The sequence below is a fragment of the Micropterus salmoides genome, unplaced genomic scaffold (assembly GCF_014851395.1).
Source record: "Micropterus salmoides isolate LMB-PRFRI ecotype aquatic unplaced genomic scaffold, ASM1485139v1 Ms_hic_scaffold_9, whole genome shotgun sequence".
In the NCBI taxonomy this organism is placed as follows: domain Eukaryota; kingdom Metazoa; phylum Chordata; class Actinopteri; order Centrarchiformes; family Centrarchidae; genus Micropterus; species Micropterus salmoides.
In genome coordinates, this window is record NW_024044681.1 from 209,889 (window position 1) to 223,303 (window position 13,415).

General features: G+C 38.0%; 1 protein-coding gene across 4 annotated transcripts; it reads left to right on the forward strand.

Annotated features, from left to right (window-relative positions):
• The first annotated feature begins 730 nt into the window (after positions 1-730).
• Positions 731-11,933, forward strand: mdm2 (MDM2 proto-oncogene). Of its 4 annotated transcripts, XR_005443012.1 has the most exons (14): positions 731-877; positions 3,619-3,654; positions 5,884-5,951; positions 6,043-6,117; positions 6,276-6,409; positions 6,959-7,008; positions 7,123-7,181; positions 8,023-8,110; positions 8,207-8,400; positions 8,498-8,629; positions 8,801-8,872; positions 8,962-9,148; positions 9,592-10,185; positions 10,849-11,933. XR_005443012.1 is itself a non-coding variant. In XM_038707724.1 (13 exons), the coding sequence occupies exons 3-13, from the start codon at positions 5,901-5,903 to the stop codon at positions 10,107-10,109; spliced, it is 1,560 nt and encodes a 519-aa protein (XP_038563652.1). In that variant the 5' UTR covers positions 731-877; positions 3,619-3,654; positions 5,884-5,900; the 3' UTR covers positions 10,110-11,933. The 4 variants fall into 4 exon arrangements, 3 of the variants coding, with proteins under 3 accessions (XP_038563652.1, XP_038563654.1, XP_038563653.1); XM_038707724.1 differs by having other exon boundaries at positions 9,592-11,933; XM_038707725.1 differs by lacking the exon at positions 731-877 and adding an exon at positions 954-1,081 and having other exon boundaries at positions 9,592-11,933.
• Positions 11,934-13,415: the final 1,482 nt, after the last annotated feature.

A 13,415-nucleotide genomic window follows, 5' to 3' on the forward strand; every position in this document is an offset into this window, starting at 1 on the left:
AATCACATAGAACAGGATAAATGTGTGATTCGGTTAAAGAGAGAGTTCAGAGATACAGTAGTTTTTGTGGATTTTTACAGTTTTTCCTTTATAAATTCCTTTTCCACTTTGCCAGAGTCAGGAACTAAAACATGTCTTAGGACAGACCTTTTCTGTTTGTTTTAGTCTGAAGTTATTTTAAACAGCAATATTTACCAGCCATGGCTCAATTCTTGATCAAAATCATGATCCCATAGGATTAAGCGAAACTTAACTTAATGAAACTTAACCTGCTAGTATCTATTCTACTTTATCAAAGATGTGATGTATTGTGTTACATTATAATAAAACAGACATTTAACAAATATATGAACATAAATAACAATGAAAAAGGACATTTTACAGCAATAAACGTCAATTTCCTACACACGAAATAAGTATTATACTCACATACTATAAAGATATCAATTTTAAACATGGTTCTGTTTCATTTTGGATGCTGATATGTTAAAACTGAGATGATTCAATATGAAGTTTGATTAGATAACAATATGCTACTGAGTTTTCTGCATACATGTAACTATAAATACCACCGTGAGTGTTTTTCCTCTTTTGTTCTAAATGATGTGTTTTATTGTTAATTTTCAATACATATTCATACATAGCATAACATAAAAACAAATATTTTGCATAATGTGTTGTTTCCACACACTCCAGTAGCTTTCTACACTTCTCCCAGTAGAGCAGCTCAGGCTGCAGTGTCAGGTTTCAGCCAGCAGGAGCGCTACACGAACGTGTGTCTGCAGGATCACTGAACGGTAAACAGACCGACTATTAGTAGTTCAACTATCAGGAAACGCTGTTGTTGGATATTATTTAATCAAGAGTAACTGCCAAGGTACGTACAATTGTCTTTCCATTTAATTACGCCAGTGTTTAGTGCCGTAACAAACAGCAGGGGCACAAAGTTAGCAGGTGCATTGCAGCAGCGTGCTAGCAGGCCGCGGAGCCTCGTGTTTTCTTGGTTGAGTAGCCCTGGACGGAGGAGCAGCGACGCGGCCGTTTGTCGCCGGCTGGCCTCCTTTGTTGACAAGGTTGCGAGGTAAAAACAAAAAGGCTGAATATATTAAGCTTGGAAAAACTAAAAATCATCACTGCAAGAGGTTTTACTTGAGGCTCTACGTTCGTTGTAGGCTTGTATAGTAGGTTAGCTAAATTGTTTGACTTGAGGTAAGTTAGCTTTAAGCTAAGTTGTAAGTTGGTTAACGTTAACTAACTTTTTTTGTTACGCCGCTGCGTTTGCATTTAATTTGGGGGTTGTTCCTAAATTATATGTTGTCGTGAATGTTGTGCTGACCTAACGTTAAGTTAGAAGTGAGTACTGTGTTTTTAGCCTGCTGGCTAACTCACAAGAGTGAGTAACGTTAGACTTACTGGTTTGCTTTTAGGCAGAGGTGCTGTTGTTATGCATGCTAACTTGTAGTTGTTATATAAATTAGTGTCATAGGCGTTATTAAACACTAGCTTAACACTTAACTTTTTATTTAATATACCTAAAAAGAGAGATATAGCTGCCACGTGAAAACAGCAAGACGGAAGTTTTGCATTGGCATCAACACACTTAACATGCAAAATGTTTAACCTCTCTAATCTTTTTAAGTCCATCAGCTGTTTGAACCAGAGTTTCTGCGCATTAATCTTCCACTGATGTGCAGTTAAAGTCATGTTATCCTCGTGGTGATGAAAGAGTTCAGTCTGCCTCGTTCAGTTGTGTTTCTGTGCAATAGAAAGTCAGAGAGACTCGGGCGGGACGAGCGGGACAAGTCCGGGCATATTTTCACTACGTGTGTTGCTGTTGTAACGGCAACAGCTGACTCACGCTGTCTGTCAGCTGTTTGTGAACAAATCATTCTTTCTGTACACCCACTCAGACCTCTGCCCGGACATATTCACACACTTTAGGGCTAAACAAGGCTGTTTTATCGACTTTTGACATATAAGACATTTTGCGTCTTTGCTGTTTTACTGTGGATTATTTAAGAAGCTGAACATCACTTATAGTTCAAAGCTTCAATATGTGTTTAACCAGCCTGGTGAGCATTTTATACAGAAGATTAAGATCACATTTAGTGATTCCACAGTTTAAATGGGTAGAAGAGATGTTTGCTGTGCTTGTAATTTATAAATGTATCACACAGCCTTACTGTATAAGTATATTCATGTATTTCATCTTTTTATTTATGATTTATTAGTTAAAGTAATTCACTCTTGCAGAATTTACTGTCAGTCTGGAGTTTGAAATCCATTTCCAGGCAGGCTTTTATAAAAGAAAACCGTGTTAAAAAGCTGGCAGAGAAAACGTTAATGTTTTGGAATAGGATGGGTTATCAGTGCCACTGTTAAGGAAAACAATCTGAGGTTTTGGGAATTAAGACATGCTTATCACAATGACATAGATATAAACTATGGGGTAATATTTTGAGAATAAAGTCACAACATTTCCAGAAAAGTAATTCTAAATTTATCGTAGTATTTCATGAACAAAAGTCATCTGTCACATTTCTAGGCAGAGTTTAAATGAAGTGGCTGCGGTGCTTTTGCTTGTCGTTATTATCACACAGCCTTATTCTATAAATATTTTTACTCCCCTCTTTTCGTTCTTCTTATGATAGAGTATATTCATATATTTGAATCCTATTTTTATTCATGATTCAAGTATTTCACTCTTTGATATCATACGTTAAAGAAGTATTTTTTCTTCAGTCCATTTGATTGCTTATAAATCCACTTCTCTCACAGTTTTTACAGTGAGTCTACAGTTTGAAATCAATTCCCAGGCAGGCATGACAATAATATTACAATAAAAAAAACGATATAGTATATGTTAATATTTTGAGAATAAAGTCATTTCAAGATCATCATCTTTTGTCATGATACTTTATGAACAAAAGTTACATTTTCAGGCAGGCATTTAGGAAAGAGAACATTATTAAATGTTGTAAAAATGTTTGTGGGCGGGACTTAATATAATTTAATCTGCTGTCCAATTAAATTTTCCTTAAAGCCAGAAGACAGTCCTGCTGTGGAAACATGCTCAGACCGAGCAGTGTCACATCCAGTGTTCAGCCCTGGTTACCATTAGTTAATATGTTTATCTTTAGCCTAGTTAGCGTGGTTATCTAATTTTGACAGTGATGAGTCATCCTGGACTAGTCCTGGCATGTCTGCACAGAGCTGTGTGATTAAATCAGCTGCTACAGTCAGTTTGAACATAAACACACAGTACTATGCAAAAGTAATTGCTTTTTTAACAAGACATGTTTTAGCCAACCTACCTCCTGAGTTCCCTCAAACTATGTGCAAGTGAAGCATTCATTTGATTTAGAGTTTTGTTCTGTTGACTCACTTTGCATTCACTTAGTTGATTCATTCTATTTGTGAAAGTATTCCTACACCTGCCTAAAACATTTGCACAGTACGGTACAACACACTGCTGCTGACTCAGTCCTGATAGGCCCCAGTCAGACTAGGCCAGGCCCAAGTCTGGTCTAGTCCTGACATGTCTGAGCAGCACTATAAGAGGCTGCAGCTCCTCTCTGCTCCACTCTGACTGCACTTTATCTGCTTTGTCTTGCACAGGATGGACAGCTGATACTTTCTGCTCTGTATATACTGGTAAGACTTTTCATTTATGTCCAAAGACACAGATGAATGCCTAAATACTAGTAATAAAACTGGTTAATAATAGACAAGTAACTCCTTTCACCTGATAACTATTTGCGCTAAGTTGTTGTTTTACAGAGTTCTGTTATTTTTTAAATTAGTGGTTTCAAAAATTGCAGTTTTGTAAAACTATTACAGTTTTAACAGTTCATTGCACTGAACCTTTTAATAGTTATATTTGTAATTTGTTTGGCATATTGTGACTTATTCGATATGGGGATTGTATTATTGTTATAGTAAGATTAATAATTAAATTTTCAGACCAACAGTCCAAATCCCAACAGTAGTCAATGTACTATCATAGATAATTTAAAAGTAATCAAATGTTCACTCACAGCAGCAGGAACCAGTGGTTTTTAAAAGCATTTTTACTTTATAAAGATGATTTTTACTGATTAACTGATTAAATATACACCCAGTTTCCAGCTTATTTGGTACACCTATTGTAGTTAAAATTTAATTATTTATATTCCAACAGCGCTGCAAGCAATCCAACATTCAAAATAATAGTAATAATAATAAATTAGGAAACTTCGCCATGAGAAAACAAGCATAAAACTTGTAAAAAGCTTGGCTGAAAAGATGAGTCTTAAGTCTACTTCACAGTAATTTTGGAAGCTGTAGTTTTTAATGCTGTTGTTTTTACTTTTGTCCACCACATTTATATCTGTCAGGGCTGACTAATAATTAGAAATAACTAATAAGTCACTGAGTGTTTTAATATACATATATCAACATTTTAATCTAATCAATTAAAAGTTCTGTCTCAGGACCTTCAATCTTTGGAGTAATAAGCTGAAGTACAGTTGGCTGCGGGTGTGTCTGATACATTTAATCATCATTAATTACATTAACATTGATTAGACCAACAAAAGGTGATTAGACTTGTTTGTGTTGTAGCTATTTTGGCCTGTAGTTACTTGTAAAAGTTGAAAGGTAAACCTAATAAGTGGTTTTCAGTAAATAAAGCTCTGATGGCTGATGACAGCTGGTGAGCTGAGTGGATGTTGAGTTGGTAGAGATCAAAGCAGGGCCAACATGATGGTGAATATTATGTTCATTTGGTAGCCAGAAATATAACTTGAATATTTGCCAATGTTGCTGTGTGTCTCTGCTGAATGTGTAAATAGACAACAGTTTGCTAAAAAGGTCACCCCAACAACTTTACTCCTTGTTCTAACAGCAGCATCGGATTTTAACATTAACTACTCATGGGCTGTCCGGTGAGATCACAAACAAGTTAAAGTGTGGATTGTGGTGGACGTACAGTCCTGTTATTTTAATTTTTTTGCTGTTGTAGAGTTTTAGTCGGCACCATCACCGTCTCTACTGCTACAGGAAGCTTATAGTCTGAAAATGTGCATGTGTCTATTTTAGCAAAAACTGAAATCATTGGTTAATACATCAATAAACTTGTCCGGGTCCAGGTTGCGTTGATTAGTTCATTAGTAGGGTCGGGTATTTTGGATATTTTTTTACAAATCAGTACTTTTTAAAACAGTGCTGAACAGATCCTAAAAAAAAAAGAAGAGGAAGTTTTCTCTATTTAAAATGATTAAAGTTGAACAATGTATTAACTGTTTAATGTATACTCAAATACAACAAATTTACGAAACTTATTCACAATCCAAATACAGTAATTTAATAAAAAACAGTACTAACAGAAACACAATTTAATTTAAAAACCAGCTTCACTGTGTTATGACTGTTGCATTAAGGCAGAAAGGGGCTGTTTGTTGTAGTTACCGTGTTCTCCAGTGTTTCCAGGAAGTCAGTGAATGTGTCATGGCTGTCAGCGAATGTGTGATATGTGTCATTTATTTTCCTACCTGTGATTGGCAGAGCGTTGAAGTTAACACGTGTAGCTCGCTGTTGAGCCAGGTTTGGTGAATGGTGGTGACGCTTCTTACGTCCGTTTCGGAGCACCAGCGGGGGAATATTTCAGTGGACACATTTAAGTGGCACCAAAATATTGCATTTTAATTCGGTCCAGTAGATATTGGTGATATAGGGTCCAGTTCCATATTGGCACCCGACCCTAATCATTAAGGATTATTATTCTACACTATTTGGAATTACTGGAAATAATGTCGTCCCTACTGGTTTTCCATCATTCAGACAGTGGGATTGTGATATAAATAAATAAATCAGTCTAACCATTAATAACCTGTTTGTGTGCAGAAACTTTCAGCTTCAAGATGTCCGCTAACAGGGAGCTCAACACAGACGGCGCTGACGACAACGAACTGGTGAGAGAAACTACTAGTTACTGACTTTAGTGGCTGTTCGCTGACTGTGAAGTTCGTGTTTGACTAAACATTTTCCTGTTTGTGTGTTCAGGTCAGACCAAAGTTAGAGTTTTGTTCTTTGCTCCATCACGCAGGAGCCACAAAAGATGTTTTCACCATGAAGGAGGTACGGGCAGAACTTGTTTGGCGTTTTATCTGTATGGAAAAATACTTCGCTTTAGCTCATTTAGCATGATGGGGTGTCGTGAGTCCAACTGGCAGTTGTCTGTTCAGTCTGGGTATTTGCATTTCTTCCATCGCGCATCTGTGTTTGTCTTCCTGCAGGTGATGTTCTACCTGGGCCAGTACATCATCCAAAAGCAACTGTATGATCAGAAGCAGCAGCACATAGTCCACTGCTCCCAGGATGCACTGGGGCGGGTGCTGGGAGTCGACAGCTTCTCTGTCAAAGAGCCACGGTGAGAGATACGCACACGATTTGTTGTCACAGTCTGCTCGGTAGTGCTCTGCAATTACATTAACGACATCAACCGACTCAGAGTTTCTGTCAGTAATTTAAAGCGTAATATTTTCTACTTACAATAAAAAAAAATAAAAAAATAAGATAATACAATCCTTTTATTGGTCCCCAGAGGGTAAACCCAGGTGTTGCAGCAGCACAAGGGCAGAATAAGTACAGATGAATGGAGAAAAGTAAAACATAAATTATATTAAATTAGAATAGAATACAAAAATAGAAACCACACATGAGCAATTAATCTCAAAATTACAAGGCAAGCAGTACTCATTTACATAGTACTCACAACTAATATGTACTTAATAGTGCTGTGCAGTCTTAAGCAAACTGAAATATATGTAAGAGTTACATACCATCTTATATAGAATATCATGTAGTACATTATGTAATGAAGCAGTATAACATTAACATAAAATATAGTATAATGCCACAATATGCATAGAATGTTGAAGGTTTTTCCAGTGAGGTAATTAAAATATGTTTGTTTCAGAGTTCTCTTTGCTATGATCACTAAGAACCTGGTGGCTGTAAAGAGCCAAGGTAGGACTGCTCGTTCTCCTCCTTTGTTCAAGAAAAAATTCCTCCCATTTCCCTCTTTCCTACCTGTTGCTCAGATTCCGACAAAACTAACCCATTTTACTCTATTTTCCTTAGAGTCGTCGCCATGCTCGAGTCAACCACACAGTAACAGTCAGGCAGAAAGAGGGACGGAGGTAAGACACACAATATAGCTGTGAAATGTTGATGTTGAAGTATTTTACGGAGCTTAACAGATGTAATTAGTGCTGCTGGGAGTAATCCAACGCAGCGTTTGTTAGTAATTGTCCTTTATTTTACTGTTGGTAAAAGTTAAACTGCAGCCTACAACATAAAGGTTGAGTGAAATTTACAGGGGAGGTGTAGACTGCTGCACACACCTCAATGCAAACTAGACCTGTGTCCACCAGCAGGTGGTGCTATAATCAAGCAAGCACGTACATTTTGGTCAGCAACCCCCACATAGTATGTTCACATTCAAACACTTTATATACACGCATTCCTTGAATTGAGCTGCGTCTCGCGATACAGGCCTCGCCTATTTCAGCTGAAATGTGTGAAACCTGCTTTTTCAAACTCCTCCTAGGCGGTGAGTCCATCTGCGCATAGAATCGCGATCAAGCGTTACTGAAAGAATTGATACCCCAAAAAATGTGAAGGAAAATCATGTACTCATGCAAAGGAAGTCCGAAAGTGTCCGAACTGAAGCACTGTGCTTCATTCAAACTATTCTTTTTAAATTGAATGTTTGCCAATCTGCTTTTCACTTGCTCATGGGATTGCTGCTCCGACTGGCATCGCCTCCGCTTGGACCCTGTTCATACCTGTAGAGGTTACAGCTCTAGTTTTAGGATCTGTTTCTATTTTGAGAACACAAAACTTGCCAGATTTTTGAGTCTGGTGAACGTCTCCCTGTACAAGGAAGTTCATAAAGAGTGAATGTTTGAGTTATATATTATTTTTTAAACAATACAAAGTGGGAGACAGAATTTGAGTTCCACGTGTTTCTGTTTTTAGGAGGCAGATTCAGAAAGTCGCTCTTCATCGCCGGACAGAAGGAGAAAGGGGAGGAGGAGGAGGAGGAGCCGCCGGAGCAGTGACCCAGGTGAGTTTTCTCCTCTTGAAGTGCTTCCACCTCATTGGAGCTCCTAAACAAACCTGTGATGTTGTGACTTTAACTCCACCCGCCTGATCTCCTCAGGACCTTCCCACAGTGCAGAGGATGGTGAAGAGGAGGGGGAGTCAGAGGAGGAAGAGGAAGAAGGAGGTAGGAAGAGGAGGAGGTCTGACAGCTACTCTCTGACCTTTGACGACAGCCTGTCCTGGTGTGTGATTGGTGGACTGGGAAGCGTGCGGGACAGACACAGTAGCCAATCATCCGACTCGCAAAGCACGGTGAGTGTTACACAAGCACACACAAGCTTTTATTTTTATTAACCTAGAATTGTTGTACTGGTTTATAATGCAGAGTGTGTGTGTGTGTGTGTTTTAGTCTGGGAGGTCAGAGGTCACGGTTGCAGCCTCAGACTCAGATAGCGACAACTTCAGTGTCGAATTTGAGGTTGAGTCCGTCGCGTCTGACGATTACAATGAAGACGATGCCTCTCTGTCTGCAGATGACCAGGTAAACACCCCGACTACTGAAGGATAAATCTGGTAATATTCTGATTATCAACAAATCGCATGAAAAGACCAAAGATGTTTTCATGACTTTCCCAGCCAAAATAAATAAATCACTTCGGTGAATCTGTACCTAAACCCAAGCCCCTCTTCTTACCTGTCTGTCTGTGTCCAGGTATATGAGGTCACCATCTTTGAGGCAGAGGATGAAGACTCCTTTGATGAAGACACAGAGATCACTGAAGCTGTGAGTCTACAAGCAAACACACACATAAAACACACACAGTCTTGTTGTATAAGTCTAACTGTGTGTGTGTGTGTGTGTTTCTCTCTCAGGACTACTGGCGGTGTGCGAAGTGTGACGAGTTGAACCCCCCTCTCCCCAGAAACTGTCTCCGCTGCTGGACACTGCGGCAGGATTGGCTGCCTGACCTGTCCTTCGATCTAATGAAATCCGCCTCCTCCAGTCCGAAAGCCCTGCCCCCTAAGCCAACCGACCAATCAGCGGCCAAAGAAGCAACCGGTAGTTATTAGCGCCAGACGTTCACTAAGTCCTGCCTGTTGATTGCTATCAGGCTCATATCTTGACTTGGATGTTTTTCAGTCTCAAAGTGAAGTGTCTGTGTGTAGCTTTTATTTGAGGACTTCTCATTAAAAGCTACCAAAATAAGTTTTGAAATGTTTGTTTTAGACATGAGAAAGCACATAACAGTGGAACACAGATTTTGATTATTATATTTTGATCATGTTAAGCGATTATGCATGTTTGTTATCTGGAGAGACATAGAAATATTGGTAAAGAAAATCCATATTAGTATGGTGACAGATTTAAAACCTAATGCACGTTTGTTCCACTGTGAAAAAGTTATAACAATTTATTTTTTGTCTCTCTGTTTTTGCGACTCATAACCAGCACTTTTGCTATTGATGATTGATTGGTTGGCTTGTTTGTTGTGTCCCCTGCAGGTTCTGATGTTGAAGAGAATGACGGAGTCGATGTTCCAGATGGAAAAACAGCGAAAACTCCTTCCCTCCCGTCGCAGTGCCTCTCAGACTCCACTCTTTCTGCTCCTGACTCCGCCTCCTCTGCTCCCAACTCCCAGGATCTCCTCTCATCCTCCCAGCCTTCCTCCTCCTCCCAGCTCAAAGTCTGGACTTCTGAATCCCAGCCCTCCTCCTCCTCCTCCACTGACTCCCAGGAGCTTCTCCCATGTACCCCCACTGACCATCCTCCACCACCTCTTCCTCCTACTGTGGTCCCCGAGCTGGAACGCAGCGTGTCGGCGGAGTGGCGGCTCCCGGACTCATGCCTGGACCCCTGTCTGATATGTCAGTCCCGGCCGAAGAACGGCTGCATCGTCCACGGACGAACCGGACACCTAATGTCCTGCTACGTCTGCGCTAGGAAGCTGAAAAAGAGGAACAAGCTGTGTCCGGTCTGCAGGCTGCCAATCCAGTCTGTCGTCCTCACCTACCTCAGCTGAGACACCCAGTCTGTCCTCACCTACCTCAGCTGAGACACGCAGTCTGTTCTCACCATGACACCCCTTTATACAGCAGGTACATGTAAGACGAACATGCGTTTAACCCAAATTGGCCCCATTAATTGGAGACAGCTGCCACAGGGTTGTCTCTCGTAAACTATAAAGAATTATAAGGAATGATACCAAATGAAAGTTTAGTTTTATTAATCAGCTTCACTTCTTCCCTTCTGTCCACCGGCACATTTCCGCGTTTTATGTTTCTCTTAGTCTGTTATTTTTCGGCAAGCTGGTGCGTCTAGCATAGTTAAACATTAGCCCGTCTTTCAATACTTCCTGTCTGAGGCTCTCATTTCAATTTACAGTGATACAAAACGGGGAAAAGCAGCAAAACATCATATTTGAAAAGCTGCCGCTGCTAAATATTTGGCATTTTGGTTTGAAAAATTATTGAAGCAAAACAGGAGCACACAGTGCATTTGTTGGACTATTTTCAGCGGCGGATGAATCCACATTTGGTGAGCGAGTAATTGGGGCAGCAGGAAGGTATATGTGGGATTCTGGCACAGAAAGAAGAAAGATCAGGCTGTGATACACACACACACACACACACCGGAGTTATTAGGAGATACATTCACTTTTGCTTTTGTTCATGGGGATTTATTGATAAGTAGTAACATGTAGAATATCACCTTTGACACTTAAACCTCAATGTCATTAAATTATTTCTTTTCACCTTCAGCTGAATTTGCTCACATCAAAAAAAAGGACACTCCGAACCCTTCCTGTTTTCCATCTTTACCCCAAATCAGATGGATAATATCAGTTTCATCTCTGTGTCCAGTACAAGAGATTCTCAGCATGACAACAACTGGAGCAGGAGGAAACTGCTAGCCTTTGTAACAACGGATTCACGCCTTCTAATCTGAATTTGGGTAAAAAACAAAATGTCGGATTGTTCCTTTACATCTTGTCCCATCATCCAGGTAACGCTGTCTGTGGTAAGATTTTATTTTATGGGTCTATAATTTCATTCATATTTCTTGGAAAGAATTCTATAATTTGATTCTAATTATAAGGAAAAATAGGAGTTTCCTTTTAAAGAAATGTTCTGTTTAAACTAAAGTAAATGTTCATAATGTTCAGTTCTGACTGAAAGACTTTTACTTTAGCAATTCATTTGAATGAATTATTAATAAGCACACCAAGTGAACAGCATTTTCCCTGTAATGAGTAACAAATTAAACTGTTCTTTCGAGGAGATTTTGTAAATAATTAATTAGGAAATTATTCAAAAATTATAGACCCATGAAATAAAACTTTAACCTTTTTGCTTTTTACAGGTCTGCAATTTTCTAACCCTTTCATTGAAGGTTTCCTGGAAAGAAATTAAGTAATTTGGTTAAAAAAAAATAGGAATATCCATTCTCCTATATCTGCATTGATTCATTTATCAGAAACTTTTTTTTGCCAAACACTTTAATTGATATGTTGTTTGTCCTGCTGTGCACAGACTAAAATATTGTTCAGGTTAAACAGGTGATCAATTACAACTGCTCCAATTAAAACTGTTTTTTTTCATGTAATTAGTATGAAATTACATTGTTCTTTCCAGGGAACTTACAAGGAAATTATTAGAAAATAGCTGCCCATAAACGGAAGTGTCACTTAACATGTTTATTATTTATTAAACATTTATTTAAGATCTATTTTATTTAAGCAGACACTTTTCTATCTTTAAATAAGATGAATATACAAGATCTCTAATTTCTGATGTCTAAGAGTTTTCTGTGAGTTTAATAAAGTTTAATGTGTATCAAACATGAACCTGTTTATTATTTATTGACTTCTCCAATAAATAAGTCTGATAAAATCTGAGAGTTCGTGAGTTGTGATATGTACATTTATACAACTTTTACTTTTCTTGTTTTAATCTGTAAAGTAACGCAGATAAATGTAGGAGTAACAAATAAAATATTTGCCTCTGAAATGTAGTTAAGTAGAAGTATAAAGTGCCATAAATTGAGAATGCGCCAGTAAAATACCTCAAATTTGTACAAACACACGTTAGTACAGCAGCTGAATAAATATATTTAGTTACATTCCACCACTGATGCAAAGTACTCAAAGAGCTGTCCTTTTTCTGTTTACACACATTACACACTAATATTATCCATGTAATTTTTACTAAATACAGTTGCTCATTTCTGCTCATTTTGTATCAATGAGGAAGACTTCAACAGTCCCTATACTGCCCCCCTCTGGAGACATTTCACTCCAAAGCCTGGCTCTGTCCAAAAAGCTAAATCCAAAAAATTTAAAGCTCACTGACTATCAGAATCAGAAATATTTATTTTAATTTGTTTCATTACAGTTGCTCACATAACAAGGCATAAAAGAAATATCAAAGAAATATAAATATATAAAATAGAAGTTTGTGAAATTATGAACAGTACGTGACAGACGCGATGAATAAATAGAAATGAGTACTGATAATGTTGAGAGCTGTAATGGATTTAAAACCTTAAAGAAATGCTGTATTTGGCCAAAAATCTTACAATAAAAAATTTCATATAATTTGATATTGATAATTATCAGGATAAATATCAAATCATTATTTCTTTCAAGTTAAAAGGCTGATTTTTGCTCCTGAGTGAAATTTAAAGAAACCAGATGGTTGATTGTAGTTTTAAACTTTTCTTTATGGTCAGAAAAAACACATGATGCCAAACAGTGGATCACTTCACAAATCTGAGGTAGAACATTCAAAACTATTATAATAAAGTCTTTTTTCAGTCCGAATTGTTCGTGATTCAAATGGATTAAATCAAACATTTATTGAACATTTGTTATATTGTTATTGAGGAAAATTATATTGCGATAAGTATCATTATTGTTTTATTGCCCAGCCCTAGGAGAGAATAAAGCCAGAACATTAACAAGTAAAATTCCAAAGGTCCTGTTTCTCAGTCTGACTCTCTGAGGGAGGGGTTAAAGAGTTTAATAGGCAGGAATAACCTCCTGTGGCGCTCTGTGGTGCAGTTTAGGAGTGAATCATCACGTTATTTCATTTGTTAAATCTGCATAAAAACTGAAAAGTAAAAATTTTATAGACTTTATATTTCAGTGGAAATGTGTTTGGTCAAAAGCACAGAGGTTAAAACCCATTTCGGGTTAGTTGACAATCAAAACAAAACCACTGCAAGAAATCGTCTTATTTTGACACACAGGGCAACAGAAGCCTTAACTCCTAACAGAAACATCTCTTGTCATTCATTTCCTCTGTACTAAGACATTGCTGGTTCCTCT

Excerpts from the sequence above, each read along its gene's own strand:
- mdm2 (XM_038707724.1), top strand. The coding sequence starts at position 5,901 with ATGTCCGCTAACAGGGAGCTCAACACAGACGGCGCTGACGACAACGAA. Across the intron at positions 8,630-8,800 it reads CTCTGTCTGCAGATGACCAG|GTATATGAGGTCACCATCTT; the intron begins GTAAACACCCCG and ends GTCTGTGTCCAG. Across the intron at positions 9,149-9,591 it reads AGCGGCCAAAGAAGCAACCG|GTTCTGATGTTGAAGAGAAT; the intron begins GTAGTTATTAGC and ends TGTCCCCTGCAG.